Source organism: Achroia grisella, unplaced genomic scaffold, assembly GCF_030625045.1.
Source record: "Achroia grisella isolate CSIRO2021 unplaced genomic scaffold, CSIRO_AGI_Agris_v1 utg402, whole genome shotgun sequence".
NCBI lineage: Eukaryota > Metazoa > Arthropoda > Insecta > Lepidoptera > Pyralidae > Achroia > Achroia grisella.
This window is the reverse complement of record NW_026712841.1, coordinates 606,232-631,861: the sequence shown is the minus strand read 5'-3', so window position 1 is coordinate 631,861 and position 25,630 is coordinate 606,232. Positions and strand designations below refer to the sequence as shown.

Below are 25,630 nucleotides of genomic sequence, written 5' to 3'. Positions count from 1 at the left end.
TTATATTATTAGATGAATAAACTTTATTATTAGATATATATATTAAATATCACTATAAATAAACGTATACGATATTTATTACGGTTACTTGAACTATGTAGGTACGTAGATTTTTTTGGTTTCGTAAATAGGTATTTTGCGAGGTAGAGGGATGACGGTAAAAAGTATTTAAAGTATGGATATAAAAAGACAAGATATATATTACATTACACCAATTTCAGGAATTTATGACCACAGATACATTTTACAAAAGTTAAAATTTTGTGTTTAATAATCAGTTAAGAGTTTTAGATGTCATGATTTTTACACGAACATTGTGAATTCTCCAACTCTTTATTATACAATGTCATCCTCCCCTATGTAGATACCCTAATATACCCAGGGCCGTCTTTCACCTATTAGAGGCCCTGGGGACATTAGAGGGTAATGGGGCCCCTATGACCATAGTAATAAACCATTCTTTTGTTATAACAGACAAAGTAATTTTTGATCATGACTTTTGAACGTGTCTGGTTTGTTTTGAAGGTAGGCCCCTTCAAAACAAACCAGACACAAATAATTTTAAAAAGTCGTTATGTGATGAGAGGTTAAAGTTCTTGCTAGACATTTATAAAAAAAATAACAAAAATGACGAACAAATTGACCATAGTCGGTAAGTATTTCTTAAGACTGATTTTCAGGCGAGAGAAGAGTAGCTATCGATTATTGTTTGGTAATGGAGTAGGCACTGGACTAGACTAGAGGCCCAAATCCATCGCGTGCCCAGGGCCCGGGCACGTGTCCAATGGTGAAGAGGGTCCGAATATACCCTATTACCTTCATTAAAATAAGTTTCAATTATTGTTCAGTTTCAATTATGTATTATAATATTATTTTATCTGTAGTTTCAATTCAGCTGTATGTTATAATTTGTAACACACATCTCATTATTTTTGATTGTTCGGTGAAATGTAGATAAGTGTAATTGTGATCACCATACATGATTATCGACGACATGTGAGATAATATAATATAATTGTATTTATTATACATATATCTCACTAGTTGTTACCTGCGATTTGCATATTTTTTAATAATGAATTTGGAAAATCATATTAAGTGGTATGTGCTAGTTAAAAGGCCGATGTAGAGGTCGCTTGAAGGTCGTAGAAATGTTCTATGGCGACGTAGAGTCTCCTTATATTGGTTTGACAAGGTCTTTCACCCGAACGAAAGAAAAATAAATGTTGTCCTATACATATACGACATTTTTAACAGTATTTGATAATCCACCTAATTAATTTCAGATATTTAATGAATTCTGAAAATTACTAATTTAGAAATAAGTGCTTATTGTTTTAAACCTTCAATGAATTAAGGAAAAATACCATGTTCTGGCTATGAATAAATCAACATGAATCAGGACAATTGAAAAACTACTAAGTAGTCTGATCAAATATTTGTGACCACATGAGAAGCATCACTTTTTAAGTAAAAAATAATCATCAAAATCATTTAATATAGAAAAAGTAGTGCTAACAAAATACACATATGAATATAGTCGAATACTTTAACCAATTTGGTGCGAAACGACCTAACCAACGACAATCGAACCAACTTATTTGCGACATTGGTCACGGGTTCGAATATAGCACGATATAATAATTTGTAATCATGACTACGATTGTTTTATTAGTTTATGTGTTTTCTATGCATATATATAATTTACAAAAAAAATGTATAGATATCTGTTTATTACATGGTACGAACTGGGGTTATTATTATGAATTAATGCAATGTTGCCATGAATTACATTAATCATATTTGTAAGCTTTTATTATACTCCGTCTATTAAGTACTAAGTACTTATACTTTAAATACTCCTTAGGTAATCTATTTTAGTAACCAGGCATTGAGGAAATTTACAAAATAAATCTTTTTACGTTTCAAGTGGATGTGTTCATACCTATACGGTTCATTGAAAAATATGTGAATATAAATATAATATTATTTCAATTCTTAATATTCTGTGCATAATATTGTTTTTATTCGACTATTACTGGAATGAGGATAATGCTTATTGGGGATTATTTAATATTACAATGTAAACGTAGTAATAGAATATAAAAGAAACAAATAGAAAGAATTAATGGTATCCCTGTTAATATTATAATATAAGTTATTTATTATTTAGAAATAGGTATAGAACACATTTGTAATCGTTGCACTCCGAATATTTTATACATGAGTACAGACATACAGACGGTTTGATAGATTTTAATTAATATTGGTTATTGTCATATTTGGGAGTATATCATAACACAAAATATAATACAAATATAAATGTAAAATATTACAGCCAAGTACAAAAAAATGTTATATGAGAGTATTCCGACCACTTTCAGCCAGTGTACGGTATATCTGCGTATAAGTAATTCTTCAATTAGCGCCAAAGAATTGCTGCAACTACATCCAATGACGCGTGGGTATGTTTTAGTTTCTACAGACTAAGTATATTTGTTTTAAAAGATACTTCTATGGTCTGTTAAAATAAACAGAACTAAAAATGTTCATGAGAATAAACTTTTCATGTAATTTTGACATGATTAATGATTGGCTTTACGTATGTTAGTTACGATCTTTAGCTACATTATTACTCTGTAGTATAGATATATATATGATATTTGTATATGTTTAGTCGTTCGCCTGCGTTACCGCACCACAGTGGTGGCAATAAAGCATGCGGCCTTTCTTATAGTAAACGGTGAACGTGGCGTTGGATGTCTGAAGTAGGAGTGTCGTGCGTAATGCTGATCTTAAAAAAAAAATTAATGTACCTTCCCTGAAAAACTATTTGCTGTAGTCAGCAATTAGTTCATTCAACAATCAGAGTGTCCATGGGAGGACATTCTCACGAACGTTGCGGTTACAGAAACCGCACTGTTCGTGACTATCGCGGTGATGATAGGATAGATATTTATTTGAGAATACATGTTGTATTGTCGACTTTTTACGTTATTTAATTTATTTTTGAAGCCGAGGCTAGCTGCCTCGGCTTCGTACGGGTGTACAAGTATTATATATAAAAGTTCGTCTTGAATCACTCTATAAACTACATAAAAATAATGGCGTAGTTTAAAATATAGAGAATAGACATCGGAAGCGACTTCTTTTAATATTATGTAAAGGAAATATATTTCAGAAATGGTTACACAATGCCATGTTATTATATATTAAATAATATATTATATATTAAATAATATATAAATATATTAAATAAAATACATTATTACTAATATACAGGCTATTTTTAATGCTCTAAAAGTGGCATATGTACGTATGTTAATTGAGATATGTTTTAATCAAGGCTTTTCAAACTTTTTGTTCTTTACCATTCTTGTATGTGCAAGTCTTGAATTGTTCAACCGTTTAATTTAATTATGAACATTGTACCTACATGTCTTTTCTATTCTCTTACCTAGTTCCAAGTTCATCTCCCTTAAGTAGTTTAGTTAAACCTTAAGGTACCTTGGCTTCAGTCGTGATTAATCAAACCCATATATTTATACTTAGCTTACAGTAAAACATTAGCTACTCATCAGTCCATTTGAGTACACCTCATTCTATATTTTACCTTCAGCGCATCCTAATTGATATTGAATGTGATTGATATTTTTGATATTGCTTATGTAGCAGATAGAATTGAAAAGAGAATAAAACGATGTTAGTTCCGATTTCACTAACTAACACTGAAATTCGGTTTGTATTTTTGGAATACCTATTCCAAAGAAACGAACCAAATTTCAGTGTTATTATTTATTTTCGTCGATACAAATATTTTAAATGTAGATATTCAAAGTTCAAATCTATTCCAATCGTGTAAATGCGAGAATAAAATGCTGTTAGTTTCGGTTTCAAACTCAACAACACTGAAATTCGGTTTGTTTTTTTGGAATACCTAGTTACTATTTATTTTTGTCCATACAATCATATTAGTAAATGTAGATATTCAAAGTTCAAATCTATTCCAATCGTGTAAATGCTCATGCAATTGCGGTGTCGTCACATCACTACGTTAATGCCCACTACGAAAAAATGTTATATTTAGAGACTATTTTGTTTATTCAAGTTTGATAAGGATGTAGCCGGGGTAGGTGTCGAATCTCGTGGCCATTGATCGGTGGGCGGGCGGGCGGCGGCGGCGGCGGCAGCGACGGGCGGAACACCCACGTGTTCGCTGAAGCTCAGAATAGACAGTGTGTTCCGCGCCATCGCACCACGCTTGTATCGTCCGAATTACAATGCTCCATTTATAATTAAAATTTTGACAATTAGCACGTATTGAATGAAAATTATTTATTAGTGATTTTTTGTACCTATTTTTCAATTTATGTGCAATTTACATGCCTGTGATTAGTAGGTTGTGAGTGAAATCGCTTATGTGGTCAGTCACGTACGCTAGTGAGTTTGAAACTAATGTGATTGCTGTCGTGACATTGGCTCAGTACTATCAGCCCGTTGTAGACGTGTGTTGCGTTATTATCAATAAAAAGTCTTGGCTCAGTTGGATTTTGTGCGCGGGCGCATATAAGCAGTCATAGGCGCCGGCGCCGAGTGTTAAGGTGTGAAGCGTTCAGCGCATGTGCGATGCGATGCGTGAAAAACTCAGTGAACTGCTGCGTGGGACAGTGCGTGCTCCTACAGACAACGCCGATAAACTGCACAATGGAATTTTGTACACTGATCAAGGTTTTTAAACATTTATGTCAATTAAAATTTTTAAACACCATTTCATTAATCCTAAATCCTGAAAATAGACTAAAAATAATACGATAAATATAATAATTTAACGAATTATCTTTGATATCAAGTGGTTTAAAGAGTTAGATGGAGTGGTACTTTTTAGTGGATGATGGGACCTAAGATGTTTCACATTGTCGTTGCTGTGCTTCAATATATCCACTTGACATCAGGCAGACCGTATACTTCATTGCTATCCTTGGAGTATGCATCTACAACAAACAATCTAAAACAATTTAAAAATCCTTTCTTTGGGAGATTTTTAAATTCTAATTTGTAAATTAATTATTTGATTTATTCATTTTAGAATATTAGTAAAACAGAGAAATTGTAATGCTCACTCAAAAAGTATATAAGTTTAATACACTTAGGTAAGCAAAATACTTAATTTCTTCAACAATTAATTGAAAAAATGTATTTTATATATAAACATCTTAGTAAAAGTAAATTAAACCTCTGTCAATTAAATTTAATTGTTAAGATGTTATAAGATCATGTACCTGAATAATTGTATAGATATGGCCATATTCAGAGAAAACTGTATTATTTTATTATTTTTAGTGAATATATCTAATATATGTGCCTTATTATAAGTAGTAAAGTAAGAAAATACTGATTCCTATTTACTTTGTTACTTCAGTCTACTTAAGTTTCTAAATGTCTACTTCATAATTTTCAAATAACCACTCTTCTATTAGCTTATGCCACATAACTAGCAGTATAGAACTTGAAAAGTAAGTGTAAAGCACTGCGTACAGATGACTTACGAAAATATTATGAAATCCGTAGGAGTGTCTTCATTTTGTGGTGCACTTTATTCATTAAAAAAAACATTTACATAATTAAAAAATAAGTTACTGCAACATTTGCAGATAGATTTGGTACCAATTAAAAACACATAGCATTATGTAATTTCAAGTTAATTTAAGGCGAGCCGTTATTGCTAATCTACCAATTAGAAGTTTTAGGCAAAATATCGGCTTCCGTCGGTTTCCCTAGGGAACTATCATGGTTAATTGGTGGTAAATTCGCAAATCCTATCATTTTCCAATATAGTGCCCGAGCACAGTTATAAAGAAAATTAAAAATCTCCGTAGTCTACAGGATTAATGTAATTTTATCTATAAGTAGATAAATTATTATATAGATTTGGTTAACTAAATTGAGTTCTCATGGGTGTTTGTTTATTCATTTTGTAAAGCATGTACGTATGTTGACTTACATACATACACAATGATGTAACTCCAGTGTAATTTATAACTTAAACAAGATTATACTTCGCAAATCATAACGAGCTAAAAAATTTGTTTACACAACAAATTCACGTAGTATCGATGATTTATATTATATAGAACAAATATTAGTATTAATAATATTATATTATATGGAATTGCACATAATCAAGTGTCTCTAAATTATTTTTTTTTTCTTAACTACAAAGATTTTGGGTAATCTTTATTTCTGTATAAACGATTTTAAATGCTATATTGCATTTATAGTACAAGTTACTTATTTATAACAGCTTGTGGTGCTTTGTCAATCACGTCTTATATCAGTAATAGACCATGCCGTCTAGTCCTTGATGATGGTAATTTTTATTACCATGCTACGAGCTAGTGTCCATAATAAATTGGTACCTTAAAAACCTTTCTCTTTTACCTTTTTAAATACGGCCTACGTGACACTGCTCAGCGCGCATGAAGGTGCCTACATAAACACGTAAGGCAGTCATTTATAATGATTATATTATCCTTATGCACAATAAATGTGGTGAAATTAATTAATTTTGTTACTAACGAATGTAGTGATTGAATTGTAACTATTAGGAAAAAAATGCATTCCTATTCCAGATGAACAGTATATAAAATCATAACAGACAAACGGAGATAACCGTTATTAGGGGTAAAGATTTTTTATAATAATTAAATTATCTATTGGTGTGTAACTCTGAAAAGAATATCCGGCTACAAAAGATTAAACTGAAAGTCGTAAAATATTTTTATTAAAATGAATTATTTATTGGAAAGAATATCTTATAACAAACAGAACTTGAGAATAAGGTACAGTCAAATAGGGAAGCACATTCAAATAATTTAAATTCATTTTTTTCTTTTATATGTTTCAGGCTACGATCTCCATTTACCATCAGATGGGACGTATGCTTGTTTGCCACCATTGTAGCATAAAAAAATATATAAAGTACTCAGTTTAGGTACGGTCAATAGTCCTGAATGTTCTGAAAATTAAAAATATTAAATATTAGGTACTAGGTAATATTATATATTATATTAATATCAAATATATATTTAGTGTTAGGTATACACACAGGTCATTTGAAGTCCTATTTAGGAATATGTCTATTCTCAAAACAGAACGTGGCAATAAGCAGATGCTTCTTATGTTTCATTTATAAGAAATCGTCTGTGACATGTGATATATACGAGTCATCAAAAAATACATACAGTACATATTGCGATATATAAAACGCTTACTCATTATTACATTTATAAACGACAGCTTTGCAATATGATGAAATTGTGAATACAAATTATTTTCTCTTATTAAATGATACTTTGTAAAAATGGTACCTAATTACCTACTTATTATTGAGACTTTTCTGTCTTCAGCATTATTTGTTCTTGTTTAATTCTGAAAAAAGTAAAATAGCTAGTTTATTACAATTCTTATAGAATTATTTAAATGAAATTTAGGCTATGTCCTTCCTCGTCCTTACAATGTTGCTAAATCGTAAAAAGGTGAACAAAAGATAGGCATTTTCGCTTGACTATGTCGACGTGCACAGATTGCACTTGCTATAGTATTTGTACGTATATAATGTTACGGAAATATCAATATCAAAGATAAAATGCACAAGGAAGAACAATAGTGCTTACTGTCGTTAACTGATTATGGGCACTTATATGTCAGCTTAAATTTCAGTGTATAAACAACAGATTTATTTTATTACTAGTTATTTCTAGCGACTTCATGTAGATACAACATGTTATTTTCCGTCCACGTGTACATAGCAAATCGACTGTTTAGCCATAAAAATGTAAAAAACAGACAGACATACTTTCGTATTTGTAATACTAGTATGGACAGGTATCTATTGATAGGTACTTCTTAACGTACCTGTCTATAGTGTTTGATTCTGATTCAGGGATGCCGCGCAAATGTAACAGGAAAATTCTCAATGACAATATGTTTTTGTATTTTAGGCACTGCTATTTCTTTTTTTAATGCACATATAGGTATATTTTTACATAAGATAAAAAAGCTTGTAATATATACATATAAATATAATACAAGTGCACAGTATCGAACAAGCCGATATTATAAGATTTGTAACGAATTCGTTAGTAGTCGAACGGGTCGCTGGTATCGTTTCCGGCCCTGTACGAAATTTAGCACGATCTTTGGGTTACAGCTAGCTATTTAGATTCTGACAAACCCCTATTTTTATTTGGTTACATCGAAGGATTCAGGAATATCAACTCTTCAGACGTTGGCATAGACATATAATGTGATGATACGACTAATTGGATTTGGCAAATTGGCATTAGTATATTAGAATGTTTTCTGGCGGTAAATACGTAGTACACAATAGCGAAGGGATTAGTAAGATATTTTACTGTCTGTCACTCGAGTAGAAACTAAATTTTATTATTTTTAACTCGTCAAGACATAGGCAAAGTCAATTATTTCTGTGTTGACGAACAATTCCTCAACGTCTGTATACCTATTGACGCTGGTGGTTGTTGGCACATGGTTGGAATTTGAAATTCATAAAATGTGACTATCTATAGCGATGGAAATAAGTAGTGGCATTACCGAAACCAAAATAAAATTAGTCAGTATATTATAATGAATTTATACGAATGTGAATAGTAACTACAGCCCGCTACTTTGTTTGCTTTTTTTAATGTAAGATATTGCTGCCTAAAGTATTGCTTGTGCCCGTCCTTGGGATACAATCTATCTTCACATCAAATTTCATTCATATTCATCCAACAGTATAGTCGTGAAAATATTATATTTTACAGACGGGTAAACACACTTACGTATTTATAATATTAGTATGGATGAATTTCTAAAAACTCGCTAGGTGAGTTTTTTTTTATGATAATGGAATGGTGCACCCGCCTGCGCTAACGGTTTACGCTGGCGGGGCACCAGTGGAGGATGATAAGATGACCATGAGGTCAGGTCAGTTAGCCCATCGTGGCAATTTCACCAGAAATTTAACGCAATCCAGTCAACCTGACATGGTACATTGCTAGCAATGGGGTTATCAACCCACATTACTAACAATCCCCTTTCCCCAGGTATAAGTGAGTACTGAAGGGCAGACACATAGGCGTGCCTATCCTCTCGACTTCTGGGTTAGATTTTAGAATATTTAGGTTTTTTTAGGCCGGTATGCGATTTTTTCAGACGTTTCTAGTGAAATTGAAATATACTTACTATTTTCAGGGGCGGGATGGCTATGGATCTCCCCCCCCCCCCTCTCCCCCCTTGGCTTGTCACACATTCGGTACGCCCATAGACATACAACTGTTGGTTGCACGTCCTTCAATCGATTTTTCACAGTTTAAATATAGAATTGCAATAAACGAGCACTTCATAATTGTCTCATTTTATATGACGTGCTTCATTACTAATTCATATTGTATATATGTATATTGTTCAATAAATTGTTAAGAAATTTAGCATAAATATATAGGTAGGTTTATACCTATATATACATAGACAACTTAGTAGCAAACGTAGTAGCTACTCTAGAGAGAGTTTCTATTTTTAACTTTATTTTTAATTATTATTAAAGTTTTCTCTATGATACTTTAAGTAAAGTCTCTATTTATTTTTTCTATTATGTATGATTAATATATAAAGAAGTTTTTCATCGACGCTTGACAAATGTACAAAAATAAAACAAGTGTATGAATCAAAAAGTTTAACATCACGAAGTCGCGATATAATGCTGGTATTTCTGCGATGATGGTAGACGATGTGCGAACGCCACTTTATTTTTCTTAAGGAAACTTTTTGTGTAGGTTACCCAAAAAAAAGTTTGCGTTTTTCATAACATTATATTAGATTACGTATTTTGAATATTAAACTTGCATCCATGAGTATAACAATCATCATTATTTTACTTTATTCGTTCGTTTCAAATTTGTAATATTACTTGATTTTAATTAAAAATTAATTCTTGTCTCTATGTGACTCTATCATAATTAATTTGTATATATGCGGTTATTTTAAACGTAACTTTAGAAAGGTTACGTAGTTATAGTAATACCTATCTCGTACCTAGTAAGTCTACCTCGACATAGTACAAAGTTCCCGGAATGGCCGCGCATTAGGAATACCAAGGTCATGGAATGCGTCTTTGGTTCATGAATACAGGCGACGAACGGATGCCTCTTACCATGCGGTCAGTTTATTTGTCACATTATTTACATAAAAAACAATGTCAGAACTATTAGTATCATAGTTCATGCGAATTGGAATATTAATATGGCGTAGTTACAGCTATATTCAAATTTATCAGTCTGATTTCATCACATAACGTACAAAGTTGCTATCCGCAAAATTTTGGCAAGTGTTCCACGCGATTGAGCTTGTTTCTAGAGATGCTAGTAGGTGTATTAGCATCATTGAAACTGTCACAGTATTTTAGGTTTTTTTAGCACTACATTGGTATGTATGTATTATGTTGTGAAAACAAGTTCTACCGGATTCAAACATCTATAACTAGACAATATGATAGTTAGCTCAGTTCATCTCAACTGTTAAGAAGAACTGAGAAGAAACTAAATACACTGACTACTTTTTAACATTTAGGTATCTGTAACACCTTTACGTAGTATAAATTAAAGTCACGCTGTATCTACGCCTAGTTACTTCAAACTACTCAACTCCTTTTAATACAGTTTTCCGCAACAGATTGATTGATTCAAGAGGAAGTTTTGTATGCATAATACATGTATATACGAGCGAAGCCGGGACGTACAGCTAGTACAATATAAAACTTTATTCTGTGCCAATCATGATCAGTCTACAATAATCTAATTCCACTAACATATAAGCCGTATATAGTTATATCCATGCAGCAGAAACTATAAAACCTAGAAATAGACAGAAGGCTCTATTTGTCTGTTGTAATTATGGGGTGATATTTATAGCGACCAGTTGTAAGAAATTAGTTGTGACGTCAATAGCAGATAGATATATTCTATAGAGGTCAAGTCAATTTACTAAGACTAAAATGTATTAGGACAACGAACTGTAAAAGCGTCGACAAGAATGCAATAAATATCGTATAAAAAGTGTAGCAAAATAATTGCCGTTTAACAAAAACGTATCTATTTTTAATTTACATAATGCTTTACTTCTGTAATATTTAATTCTCTACCATTTAATAATACCAGTGTTACAATATGGCTGAAAAGCTTTCTGTGTCAATTTTAATTTCCGATAAACTCTTGTTTTTGATTACGCCCGTCTTCAAGTAATATATTATAATGAGAAATTTTCATTTTGATTCCTTTCCATTTTTCTCGATGCTTACATAAGTCAAGATTAAGAAAATTTGACTTAGGGGATATTTATTTCAATCAAAGTTTATGTCTTAATCATATCTAATTGAAACAGTATAACTTTTGTTTTATGAATAATTGAAATTTAGGCAAAGATTGTTTAATTTAATAGCAGGAGTTAATAGAAGGAATATTATAGTTGAGCCAGATGTTGCTGCGTTGCTGGTTGTATGGGGTTACACATTTTAGAGTCTTATTATTGAAAAGTTTCTATCTATTATACACCATGCTGTCCCGGCGGGTTGAAGGTTATAGATATTTTTTAAAGGAACATTGACGTCAGCTTGATGTGCACAGTATATTTGTTTTATTTTTTATATTACCTCTATACATATAATAAAGTCTAAATATTTGTTTATTGGTGCAGGGAGCGCACGCGAAGGCGGATTGGTGTGGCGCGGGTGCTCCGCAGGCTGCGACGACGCCGAGGACGGCGCGGCGGGAGCGCTCACCGACGGGAACCTCAACCCTGGAGACAAGGTAAATGATCATTAATTTTTTTTAACTATACACTACATGTATGATCTACTGGTTTCTGTGTTCTATTTCGGTAGACAAAAGCAGTCTTTCCTAATTCAACGGTGAACAAGTTTTTGTAAGATATTATTTCATTTAATTCGACTTATATTTGTAAGTAACTTGAATATCGTTAAGTGCTCTTGAAATATGCCATTGTGAGGAAAAATCTTATTTGCAGACCGCATCAGAAAATTCTGAAAAACTGCAACGTAGCTGTCTCCTGTCAAGTATTTTATAGATATTGTACATTAACATCTATATCTATGATCTTGTGCTTAACGTATATACAGCAAGTTGCTATTACAAGTGTTGCATCTTTTGGGAAATACCTTACCTTTTGGTTTAATTTGACTGCATATATACGAAAAGGGTCACTTTTTGCATATAGGCAGTCAAGTTAAGCACATGAATACGATATATCCTATTATTGCAGAAGTTTCAATGTTCGCAATATCATATAAACTAATAAGTAGACTAGGTATTATAGATGTAAACACATAAATATTTGAATAAATTAATTAACTTGCAACGCATGTAAGTAATTGGTAATAAGCCCTCTCTCTACTTTATATCAATTAGGTGCATGCGTAGGTTGTTTTACTGCTCATAAAAAGCTTATGTATGGACTACTTATATTGTCTATTATAATTATTATTAAGTAATAAGGGTAATAAAGTAAGTAATAAGTACTTACTCCAGTAAATTCAATGAGCCTCATAATAATATTATTACCCTATCAACTTATATTTACTGACGTCATCTCACTGGACTTTTTACTAGTAGATATTGGATTAATATTATGGCGGTTTATGTGCTTCAATTTCCAAATGGATAAAACAAATTCCATATAATTTCGTGTTATGTCCTATGTCTAATAAATTTGAATATACATATTAGAGACTAGGCAAGCCTATTAGAACCGTAAGAATGAAAGTGTGATTCTGAAAACTGAAAGAGAACTGTGAGATTACTTGTCACGGAAACATTTTACATTAGTATATTCTTAGGAATACTGCGAGGACCCGCGAGAAGTAATGGAATACGGAATTGCAGTGTAATGTATATTTCATTATTAAGTAATAATAAATGTATGTGTGAATTATTAAAAAGAGTTTTTCATTAATTTTCTAAAGATTAATTATTGTAAAACCTTCTAACGTTGTAGGGAAGTGTAATATGATAGTAACATAATATACATATTCTAGTTCTATAATATTAGTGATGGCATTCATCACAAATAATAGAGGAGAAATATATGTATCAATCTATTATAAATCACAATGTTTGAATATTTTAATACATCGCACGGATTGAGAATGTTTTTTTGGAATGCGCTATTAAATTATTAGTTGTTTAGTATTATTACTGCCATGATATATTTACGAAAGTACATGTTCCATAGATACAAAGAATCTTATTAATGCATACTAATGTGTGTGTTTCATGTTAGTTCTTCTTAGGTCGACTGTATCTGACTGTACTTTCCAAACTGACGGTAGATTCGACTATCTTTAATAGACCTATATGAATGTATATATTTAGATTTTCATATGTTTTGTAAATCATGGTAGTTTTTTGGATATATAATCTAAATAAATATGTGCATGCGATAAATGCGAACGTGCATAAACCGCTGATATTTGTTTATATGTATGTCATGTCATGTGTTCGTGTAGCGAGAAGTTCGTATGGAATATGATGGCAAATTATTATAATTATGGCATAGATACAACGATACAATGTAAAGCGTGTAATAGGAGTCTTGGCAGTACTTTAATGAATGTAGGTAGGTACTTGGGAACCAGCAACGAAGATGTAACAATCAATTATTTAATTTAATCCATATTCTACAATCATCAAAGTCATTGTTCATGCTGTTTACGAGTGATTGTGTAAGCATTGAAACTATATTTTCATGATTTTATAACTGTCTGTATAATGCAGTCAAGTGCCATCAAAAAGAAACTATAGATACTATGATACATTTTACGCATTATATGATATATTAGATTATTTTTGTAATCAATGTCGATTTCAATATAATTTTTGCAATAAATAAATACGTAGAAAATAGTCTATCATAAGACGCATTACGTTAACCAACCTTACCCAGTAATAACATCTAGTTACATACTGTTTGTATTTGTGTTTGTTATACATGTGTAAATTATACGTGTATGTACATTCATCACAAATAAGTTTAGCTTTCTATAGTAATATGTATAAGTATTTAGAGGCCACCTTTAAACTTTTGTGGTCGTCTCCAGACCACAAAAATAAATTTTTAGATTATACGTACTAATGTACAATAGTTTATTATTTTATTTCAGTTTACCTTAATTATTGGTTATAGCTGGAGGGGTCGGACGCAGCTCAGGACGACCCTATTCACCTCAAGAGACGGGTGGGACTCTTCAGTGGGGTGGCTCTAATTGTTGGCACTATGATTGGTAAGATTTAAAAAATATATACAAATTGCTAAATAAGCGATGAAGATAATAACTGTATCGCGCATCACCTATACTTAATTAATACTTTCTCGACTATCAAATAATTAGACAACAACTTTTCCTTATAAAATAAGTTGGATTAGATTGCAATGATTGTAACTTATCTCGTGATGAATCAGGTATAGTGTTGATACTATGTAGAGAGGTACAGAATACTGTCTGAATATAATTGCTTAAATTATGTTATTACGTCTTATATATGGAACCACAAATATTCTATTTGCGTCATAAGTTCTACGACACAATCTAAACATACTGATCCAATGTAATGAGAATGTACTTTTTGAATATACGTAATAAATATGGTACGTTTGTACATGTATACGTAATTTGCAGTTTATCAGTCCATGGCCCAAGCCATGCATAAGCATGATTAAGTATTCTAAGATTGAAACACCCATATATTTAAAAGAAAATTCCCTTTTTCATATTAATAGGATGACAAGTACTGCATTGTACTAATGTACGAACACTGTTTGGAGGTTAAACTTAAAAATATGCTGTTCCATTATTATATAGTTAAAAATGATAATGCGGTCTGATGGACCAGCTAAATATAGAGTAAAATTGTTGATACACACAATTTGGAAATAATTCTCCTTTTTGAGATGTAAATATATATGTACAATAAGGATGAATTACCGTAAATTTTACCATTTAGTGGACGATAAAATAGCAGCAATATCTAATTTATATGTAAATATAAAACCTAAGAAATGTAGAGTACAAACTATTAGGTATTTTGTGCTAGGTTTAATTTGATCTAAAATTTACCATGCACATATAAAATACGGGCAATGGTAAATTGGTATGCGCCTAAATATTTTTTTTTAATAATAACGTCTATAATATAAAGAATGAGTAACTTTCAGAAGTAGCTTCTAATAAATTTCATGCAAAATTACGTCTTCAGCGACCACCAAATATCCCAAACTTATGTTTCGATGTTCATTTTATTTATGTAAAGCTTGGCGTTGACGGGGCATCCATAAGGAAGTCTTTTAGATGAATAACTATAAGATTACACCTTGAATATTTTAATTCAGATAATTTTTAACACACTTCAAATAGGTCGACTATTGGATAAAAATTGCTTCTGTATAAAAAAAAATGTATATTCAGACGTTGTAAAAACAGTATGTATATATTTTTTCACGTTTGTATGTTGGTTTGTACCTAATTGTATAAAATTCCGAATATGTTTTCCGAATTTTCTACACTAATATATTTTTTTTACAACGATTAGAATAATAAATACCTAATTTGAACCAACAGGTTTTAATCTGTCATTTATTTTAATTTTTAACACACTTATTGCATTTATTATATTTTCAGGCTCGGGAATTTTCGTCTCGCCCTCTGGGCTTTTGGAGCGTACAGGTTCAGTGGGAATAAGCTTCATCATATGGATGGCGTGCGGTCTGCTCTCACTGCTTGGTAATAACTGCATCTTACCGTAAACTACTCTATTAGTTACTCTACTTCCTTCTTCAGTCTGTGTTTCGATCGTATAGGATATTTTTTTGTTAATATACATGAAATTTGTGAATAATTTTTAAAATTATACTTTATATGTCACTATATATTATATGTGTTTACAAAGTCGCCTTCGTGGGTACCTCTCTGTCTCATCATTCAGTCACCAAAAAGCTTGATTTGTAGGCTGTGTATCGACTGAAGTGTGAGCTGATAGAATACTGAAATTGTGAGGTTCGGAAGCATGAAGGGTATCAAGGGCGTCACATGATAAAGTTATGTCTGTAGTTTCGTTAGGTCTTATATTACTTTTGTCATAACTGCTATTGTGTTTTCCTTTTCGGGAATTTTATCTAGCTTAATATTTTAGATTAAAATTAACGACCCTAGTAGTTTGGTGATTTAATACACTGCTTTACTTCCGTGGCCGCGCATAATAGTTAATAGAAATATGTATTTACGAAACTTGTATTTACGTGTTCCTATTAACATATATTATGAGTACTTGTCAGTACTCATAATATATGTTATTTTGCGTTCGGTCCTGGTTGATCGGCTCTGTGTAAATTTTCCATGGTTAATATTTTTTTTTTATTTTATTGTTTTATTTTATAGGAGCGCTGGCGTATGCGGAGTTGGGGACAATGAACACGTCCTCGGGCGCCGAGTACGCCTACTTTATGGATGCATTCGGAGGACCTCCCGCATTTCTGTTTTCATGGGTATACCACTGCTTGCAATTTTTTTTATGTAGTTATAATAACAAACAAACTGACAGGCACACGATTGTAAGTGGTGACAGTCTTCTATTTATTTGAACAGGACTATGACACCCGCAATACTACTCATGTGTTGCCATTTTAAAGGACTAAAATGTCCTGCCCTGTATTCTATAATTTAATTGCCTTAACTGAAACACAGCTCACAAAGCAAGCTTCTTGGTGGGCGTAATAGGTAAAAAACCAGACGACTTCGTAATAATCGAAATGAGTTGTTGTTCTGATCTGTTCAGAATAGAACAGTAGTATTATATCTTTAAGTAATAGAGACATTTTTGAACATACTTACATGATTCGATTCGGAAGTGATTTATGAAGAAAAAAGAATAAATCCGCTTAAGTAGTTTATACCTAGAAACAATTGATAAACCAAGATCCTTAATCTGATTGAACAAAGTCCACTTGAGAGTGAGGTTAATCTCTATTATCAATGCTCACTCTACGAGTATTGATTGGTTTGTTGACTTTCTTGATGCAATATTTATTATTAGTTACATAGAATACATACCCATGCACTAAGATTACATTTTAATATAGTTAATATAGAAATTCTACTGGTTATTTGTTTATTTAATATACACATGTACATTACAACTACATTTTTGTATACAATTAGATAAAAAAACTTTGCGTCAATTTATATTTCTTACTGATTCTCCGGTGGTAAATATCGTCAATAAACTAATAACTTAAAAAAGAAGGGCTGAGGTAGGTTTGCATCTACGTTAGACTTAATATAGTCTGCGAAATGTGCGAATATCAAGTGCGTTTAGCGATGACGACAGCCATGGCTGAAATACCTCTGATTATGGTATTCATACATATTTTAATTATTTTAGGTATCGACATTGGTGCTGAAACCATCCCAAATGGCTATAATTTGTCTAAGCTTCGCTAAGTATGCAGTGGAACCATTTGTTTCGGAGTGCGAACCACCACACAGCTTAGTGAAGCTCGTAGCATTAATTGCAATTGGTAAGTTTATAGAAAGTTTAATGGAATATCTATTGAAATTATTAACTATACATAGCAATTTATAAAGAATTAATTCTACCATAGACAATATATGTAATAATTGTACTAAAAGGGTAGATAGATACTTTATTAAGCAAGTAGACGATATAGAAAAATGAGGCACATGTATCTAATGAGATTTCTGTAAAAAATATTCTAAGTAATTTGTTGAAATTTTAAATTGTTAAGATTCATTCTTTCATTCATAAATATACAAAAAAAATACTTTTTCCTATCGCTGCCCTTCAATCGCTTTCTGATAGCTAGCTGGCAATGAAAACCATAGCCATTAATCTCTTAATTTTCAGAATTTACAAATTCTAGACCCGAATTTGTAAGTTCTGAAAATTAAGAGAGTTGTATTCTAAAACGGAATTCTTTATGTTTCTTCTTCTTTATTTATGTAAAATCTGTACTTGTTTTTTTTTTCAGTAATGATTTTAGCAGTTAACTGCTACAGCGTGAACTTGGCAACCAACGTTCAGAACATTTTTACGGCAGCCAAATTAGTTGCGATTGCAATCATCGTTTGCGGCGGAGCTTACAAACTGATATTAGGTAATAATAGAAACAGGATCGGATTTATTTTACTTAATGTCCAATAATTCTTACACTAAATTAACACGTCATATATCATTAGCATGATAAACTCCCACCGCCATATTAGTGTCCTAAATCGTCCACTATCTAATCTGTAATCACAATCATAATGGGATGTATATATTTTTGAAAGACTGACGGGTGGTGTGTCCGTATGGTGCAGGTAATACGCGACATTTACAGGAGCCCAACTTCGCCAGTAGCACGGCGACTCTGGGCAACATAGCCACCGCATTCTACACTGGCCTATGGGCCTACGACGGTTGGAACAATCTCAACTATGTGACTGAGGAAATAAAAAATCCATCCAAGTAAGTAATGACTTCCAGCTAATACCAAGAAACAAGGAAATTAACAGCAATACTAACACATATATATATATATATATATACATATATATATATATATATAAATAACATAGCTAAAAAGTTGAATAATACTCGTAGTTATTAATATATTACAGGATAAGTTTGCATATTATATGTATTACTGTTTTATATCAATTTGTAATTTGGAAAGTAAATTTATATACGATACAATCTATAATATCCCAATTACCTTGTATATCGATACCATATTGTACAGATCACCCATAGTAGTCCATATCTAAGTATCTTATCTGTGTTTTATTACATTAATCCTGTAGCATAACCGGTTACTAACATAATATGTAATAATATAGAACGGAAGATTATATTTCTTTTTATATTTATAGATTATAGGTAAATAACTATTAGGCGTAGGAAAAAAATGCAATTGGGAGTGAACAGTAATCAATTCAAGAAATAGTCGGTCATGGGGATATATTAAAAATGTAGGTACATGTAGTAAAGCATTTTGCGTTACACTAGCATAATCAAACACACTCACAATACTATTGCTTTTATTTTCACGTAGTTACATTTAACAATTTTTTTTTTGTATACATACAATATTAATACGTACCCTAATTAGGTCCTTTATATAAAATTGGCCACAAGGCTCTACTACGTATGTAGTAGTAGTATATTTTATATATTAGGTGCTACCTACCTAAAATATACCCGAAAGTTTTCTATATATTTAGCATAAAATTAGTGCATTTTCTCTCAAAATTCAGTAAAAAATTCCACCCTCTACGTTGTGCTATTAAATTTATTTCTAAGAACTATTTAGACAATGAAATAATCTTTCACCAAATAATTACAGTAACAAAATTAAACATTATATTCAAAGAACATTTTAATATCTATCGAGTCGCCTTCATGTACCCGTTATGACTAATTTTTTTCCTAATGATAAACAAAGTGACCTGGTACAATATCTGATATAAAGTAACATATGTTAACCCTAACTGTAATTTGTAGGTACGACACATATAACGTCTGTCGTACCTTGTCAATTACAGCATATCAATCATATACAAAAATTGTGATCATCTCTTCAGACAAGACTTCTACGAATATGTAACTTTTATCAGAAATTATCTTGCTATATTGTACCTACCTAATGTATATGATTCGTTCTAGGAATCTTCCATTGAGTATAGTAATCGGCATTCCGCTGGTGACACTTTGTTATGCTCTGGTGAACGTGTCATACTTGGCTGTGATGTCAGTCAGCGAGATGGCAGACAGCGAGGCCGTAGCTGTTACTTTTGGAAATCGCTTGTTGGGTCCTATGGCATGGCTTATGCCACTGGCTGTTACAATATCCACGTTTGGTTCCGCTAACGGCACCCTGTTTGTCGCAGGAAGGTAAATTAATTTTTCAATACAAGAACCCGCTTATTACTTTGGATGACGGAAATTCTTTAAGATATTACCAATTCGCAAAGAAACATTGTTTTCGTGTTCACGATAATGTGTGGAATAATTTTTATATTACGTTGTAAATATAGTACTAATCTACAGAACAGATCATTGGTGAGACCACGGCTTTAGTATCTACGTATAAAAAAAATCATTTACTGCACTGTTTTTAAATATAGTAGTGATTAAACAATACTATCACATGAGAAAATAAATATACAATACATATGTATAATATACCATTGAATGGAAATCAGAATATATAAATGTGTGTTGTGTATATTCCTTCATGTCAAATCATTTATTTATTGGCTTTGAAGAGCCAAACCCTACAAACCGATATACAGCAAGAACTTAATCGAATACTGAACCATAACTGAAATACCGCTTCACAGTTTACTGTTTATGTTAGATGGCGATATAGACGTATGCCTAGTTCAATCAATCATAACTGTTATTTTAGTACTTGATTAAAAGCAACAAGTGTGATGATGGGTCACGAGTGCAACTTAAGCGAATATTATATTAGCTTGTTTTAGATGTTGAATGTACACTGTTGACTGATGATGTAACTTGGCGTAATTAGTATCCTCTTCAATTCTATAGCAGAACATAGCTATGTCTGTGTGTACCTAAGTAATTTACATACGTGTATAATTAACAATATATACTTAGTTCTCAAACTAGAAATCCTTATGTTAATATTTTCTGTTGGCATAACCCAAAACACACAGATGGATGTAACTCAGTGGTTCTCAAGGTTTTTTTAAAGGGTCTATTGTAATTTATACTACATAGTGATGACCCTCGTATTATATCGTAATATCGATCACTTGACTTCCTTGTAGATTGGATTTATTGAACTATATGGAATAAAATAATAGCTTGAAATTTTAAACATTTTGCGGACCATTAATGGTCCCTATGCTAGTGGTTGGGGACCACTGATCTAACATATGGGTCTTCGTGTGCGGTCGGCACATTTTTACAATAATATTGTGATACAAATTTTCTCAGGTTGTGCTTTGCAGCTTCACGAGAAGGCCATTTGTTAGATATTCTGTCGTATGTTCATGTGCGTCGTTTTACACCTGCTCCTGGACTGATATTCCATGTAAGTAATCCATTAGTATACTTATTAGCTATGTTTTAACGAAGCTGATTAGGAATTTGTTATTTAACTATCATAACCACAGAAGTGAGAAGATTTTACTATCTCCTATTGAAATACGAAAAAGTCAGTTCAATTTTATGTATACTAACTAACTACCTAAATGAAAATAATTTATGAGCCATTGGCTTTTATAGACTTGGTTGCATAATTATAGATTCTATATCAGCTTGCTTAGTAAGCTGTGTTTCAGTTTAGTGAGAGATTAGAAATTATAGAATAAGGGGTATGACATTGAGTCCTCTGGAATAACAACACATGGTAACCCATAGTAACACATGGTAACACCGGTGTTGCATGATAACATTATATTGTGTTCTTCATGTATAAATGACGGTTACGACTTCGCACCAGGTGGGCCGTAGCTTGTGTGCTATTTCATTTGCATAAAATACCACTTCTTTGGTAGTAGTGGTGGTAATATTAATATAAATATATAAACAATTGTTTAACTACAATTGTTATTATTATATAATTTCAGTCCCTGATAGCAGTGGCGATGGTACTTTATGGAACAATAGATTCCTTAATCGACTTCTTTTCATTCACCGCTTGGATATTCTATGGTGGTGCGATGCTGGCTCTGATTGTTATGAGATATACTAAACCACATGCACCTAGACCGTATAAGGTATACGTTTGTTATATTTAAAAAATAAATACTGTTCTAATAGAACTTAATTACGTATATGAAAAGAAATTAGGTTCCCAATATCGTTTACACATTATAAAAGAAAACTTTATTTTTTTTAATGTGTGAATGAATGACTGAAATAATGTTTTTCTGAGCTGAAATAAAGGCCAAACTGGGTCAGTGATAAAAAAATTTGGTTGGTTTTTACCGCATTATCTTGTGCAATATTATATGTTTAGTATTTTATATTACAATATTGCTTTTTATTTATGTTCACAGGTGCCAATAATTATCCCATATGTCGTTTTACTGGTATCGGCGTATTTGGTGGTAGCTCCTATAGTGGACAAACCTCAGTGGGAATATCTGTATGCCGCCGCGTTTATATTAGCTGGATTATTGGTCTACTTGCCTTTTGTAAAATGGGGATTTACATTGCCGTTTATGGGTAAGAAATAAAAGAATTGTTTGTACATGACAATAATAATACTGACTAAATAAGAGAGCAATCTACGTGCCTGCAGAAAAACCCCGACAGGAGTTTTGCAGGACAGAAAATGTAAACTTTGTATAATTGGAAAAATAAAGATTCTTAAAACAAAACAAAAATATTTAGAACATTTAACCATTGTATTCTATTCTATTTTTGTATTTCCATCTGGGCATTTTTTTTTGTTAAAGAATTGTTATGATCTTAATTCCGCTCAGTACCTACCTACCTATTGTCGATTGCGAAAAATAAATAGAACTACTGACCTACTATATAGGTAACTTAAAATACATTGTATCATGGACAGAGAAGGAAAAAATTGTGACTGCAGGACTTAATAATATATTAAGTACCAGTGGTTCAATTCGACCACATAGGTATATTTTAATTCTGTATGTTGTTAACGTTTTCTGTTTTCATTACAGATAAAATTACAGTCTTTCTTCAAATGGTGCTGGAAGTGGTACCTACTTCAACAACGTTCGAATACTGATGTGATGAGTCTGCGCTGGACTATAAAATAGCATTTGTGACAAAATAATATTTAAAATTTCCGGTATCCTTTGTTAGACTTTTCACTGTTATTGTTGTTACATTTTTTATAACTTTCGCCACCACATTTTTTTTTTTATTTACATGAATAGAACATGTAAGTGGCGTTGAAAAATACAAATACATATAATGTTATTATTTTTGACTGAATTTTGTTCCTTGTTCTACAATTCAAATACATTGTTTTGCGTAAGCGCTATTGGAGACAATTTGTTATTCGAATATGTAAATGATTTATTAATAGATGGCATTATCGTAACTAAAATCTGATATTAAGATATATATCACAGACCTACAAAATTAAGTAAGGTGCATTTGGGTAATTAGGATATGCTTATCTAAGATTACAAGAGTCTTTAATTTGTCGCATTCACAACTGATGAAATTATCTTTGATGCATAAGGGCATATTGTCATTGGCCGTTATAGAAAGTAATTGGATACGGGACACTCTATGTTAACTAAAGGAAATATAAAAGAATTATGAAAATAGTGGTGTCATATGGCATTGTTGACTATTCATATGCAGATGAAGATCAAGATGCGTAATCATAATAAGTCGTTGTTTTATCTTGCTATGTATACCTTGGTGGAATTATCAACCAATGAAAATACGCCCTAAATATTTTCCTATATTTTAATGTAGACCACTGTTCTTCAAGTAGGTACTATTCAGCATTACGTTGTAGCTCCTACTTACAGTCAGTTTAAGTATAATCTGTTACATAACTGCACTAATAACAAAAAATTATCAGATAAACAATCTATTTCCGAGTTATCGTACATAATGTTGGTGTAAATCTGTAAACTGAAAGTGAGTTCTAGGAATTTGACTTCATATATATTTACTTAAGCATTGCAGATGTGGCCTGGCATATATGTATAAGACATTTATAATTTAATATTTAAATATGGCAATTCCCATGTTGAACCTAATGCACCTTACGAAATGTTTAATAAGTAGACGAAAAGAAATGATCTGGTTTTAAGTAAAATGTCTCGATTGTGGTATTTACAATATTTGTAACTATATTTTAAAGCCGTGTGGCAATATTTTTGTGAAAATTAGATAGTGACGTCATACTTCATTTCATTAGTTTGCACGAATCATTCCTAAGGGGATCATGCAGAGAGATAGATTTCAACTTTCAAGTTTCACCATGTGTTCTAACAATTATAAAAATAATGTTACCAATTCACAAATTGTGGTTAATTGCTGAAAACAAAACATGGCGAGATGTTGCATTGTAACTTTTAGAATGTCTCAAATAAGCTTGAACCCTGTTCGCATCACTATGAGTGATTGTGCTAAACTCATAGTTCGTAGTTCATCGCCCATCAATAGTCAACCTTAGTGAAAGTTTAGCTGTAATGTATATTAATTACAGAATAAAAGTTTTCTTTTTTTACTCATATTTTGGGGGCTTACACACATTCTATATCACATAATTTATATTTATTAACCTTAGATTTCTTATGATATTAAATAAAGTGTGTAACTTTAAAACATTTTTGGTGTAAAGTAAACTGTCTATATATTTACGCGTCAAATATTATAAACAACAATTTTGTTTAAACCTATGTGACCTATGTAGGTACTTCATAAATTTTAGATAATTTGTTGCAAAAAATCAACGATCAAGCAAATATGTAGTAAAAACAAAAATGAATTTAGAATTCTAATGGTAGCAAAATGAAATGGTATAGTTTGACAATTTTATCTATAATATATAGTTTACGTAGAGATAATTTAATTAATGAATCAGAATTACAAATTTTCATTTGTACCCCAGTTACAAATTACAGTTAGAATCTGTACCACTACACACAAAAATGTACGCAACTGTGCTGACTTCACTGTTTATAAATTGTCGTTACCAAAAGATCTTTATTATTATTAAAATGATTATAATAAACAAAGAAATCTAGGGTTAAAGAAACTAGACTAACAACGCGGCCCCAAATTAAAGACTAAAGTGTGTGTTTCTAACAAATCTTATTAGCGGAGTTTTGCGACCGGTAAAATTTGGTCCTATCATTCCTTACCGGGGCATAACGATGTCGTATTATTTAAATTACGTTTTATTGAATATATTTTTGTATTTATTAATAATAAATAATGGTAACTCAGAGATTTTTATGGAATTAAAATTTTAGATGGATTAGAAAACCGTTATTGCAAAGAAAATGCTTGAAATATCAATATTTTGCCAAATGATTGTAATACATTATTACGTGTAGGTAGTTTGGACGTCTATAATATAGGTGTATGCAAATTGTACCTACTATGTAGACACATGAGGGCACACAATAAGTACATACCTAACGATGTGATATTGTTATGGGTAATTTATCTAATGGTTTTATTTTGAAAAATAAATAATATCATAAATACATACTTACATAAAATATATCTATGTAGATATGTACACATACTTATCTCTGAAAGAGAGCAGAATTATTTATTGTTATACACTACCATTGAGCTAAGTGAAATTTTAATAAAGACAAAATTACAACATAAACGTTTACTTTGTTTTTCCCATTTCGATATCCTACATTCAACAATAACGCGAATACTGTTCGTATTGACCAATGAAAAATGTTCCTGGATAGCGGGTTCTTTGTTTTCCTTAGAAGTCTATCTCAGCACAAGTGTTTTCCTTAAACTATAATAAAAAATAAGCACTTGTTATTTATTCGATCCATATT

At 31.5% G+C, this 25,630-nt stretch overlaps 1 protein-coding gene across 2 annotated transcripts in view; it reads left to right on the top strand.

Annotated features, from left to right (window-relative positions):
• LOC131844627 (b(0,+)-type amino acid transporter 1-like) overlaps positions 1-24,114 on the top strand; it is a 31,873-nt gene extending 7,759 nt beyond the window's left edge. Inside the window, exons 1-13 of one of the 2 annotated variants that reach the window (XM_059193570.1) lie at positions 4,258-4,728; positions 11,752-11,864; positions 14,257-14,353; positions 15,749-15,850; positions 16,505-16,611; positions 17,508-17,643; positions 18,115-18,240; positions 18,446-18,593; positions 19,791-20,018; positions 21,090-21,186; positions 21,725-21,874; positions 22,157-22,325; positions 22,793-24,114. In XM_059193570.1, coding sequence (XP_059049553.1) covers positions 4,620-4,728; positions 11,752-11,864; positions 14,257-14,353; positions 15,749-15,850; positions 16,505-16,611; positions 17,508-17,643; positions 18,115-18,240; positions 18,446-18,593; positions 19,791-20,018; positions 21,090-21,186; positions 21,725-21,874; positions 22,157-22,325; positions 22,793-22,860 — 1,650 coding nt within the window. In that variant the 5' untranslated portion in view covers positions 4,258-4,619 and the 3' untranslated portion in view covers positions 22,861-24,114. Of the gene's footprint in view, positions 1-4,257; positions 4,729-11,751; positions 11,865-14,256; positions 14,354-15,748; positions 15,851-16,504; positions 16,612-17,507; positions 17,644-18,114; positions 18,241-18,445; positions 18,594-19,790; positions 20,019-21,089; positions 21,187-21,724; positions 21,875-22,156; positions 22,326-22,792 lie in introns of those variants that run through there. The other variant, XM_059193571.1, reaches the window with a different exon arrangement.
• The last annotated feature ends 1,516 nt before the right edge of the window (positions 24,115-25,630 follow it).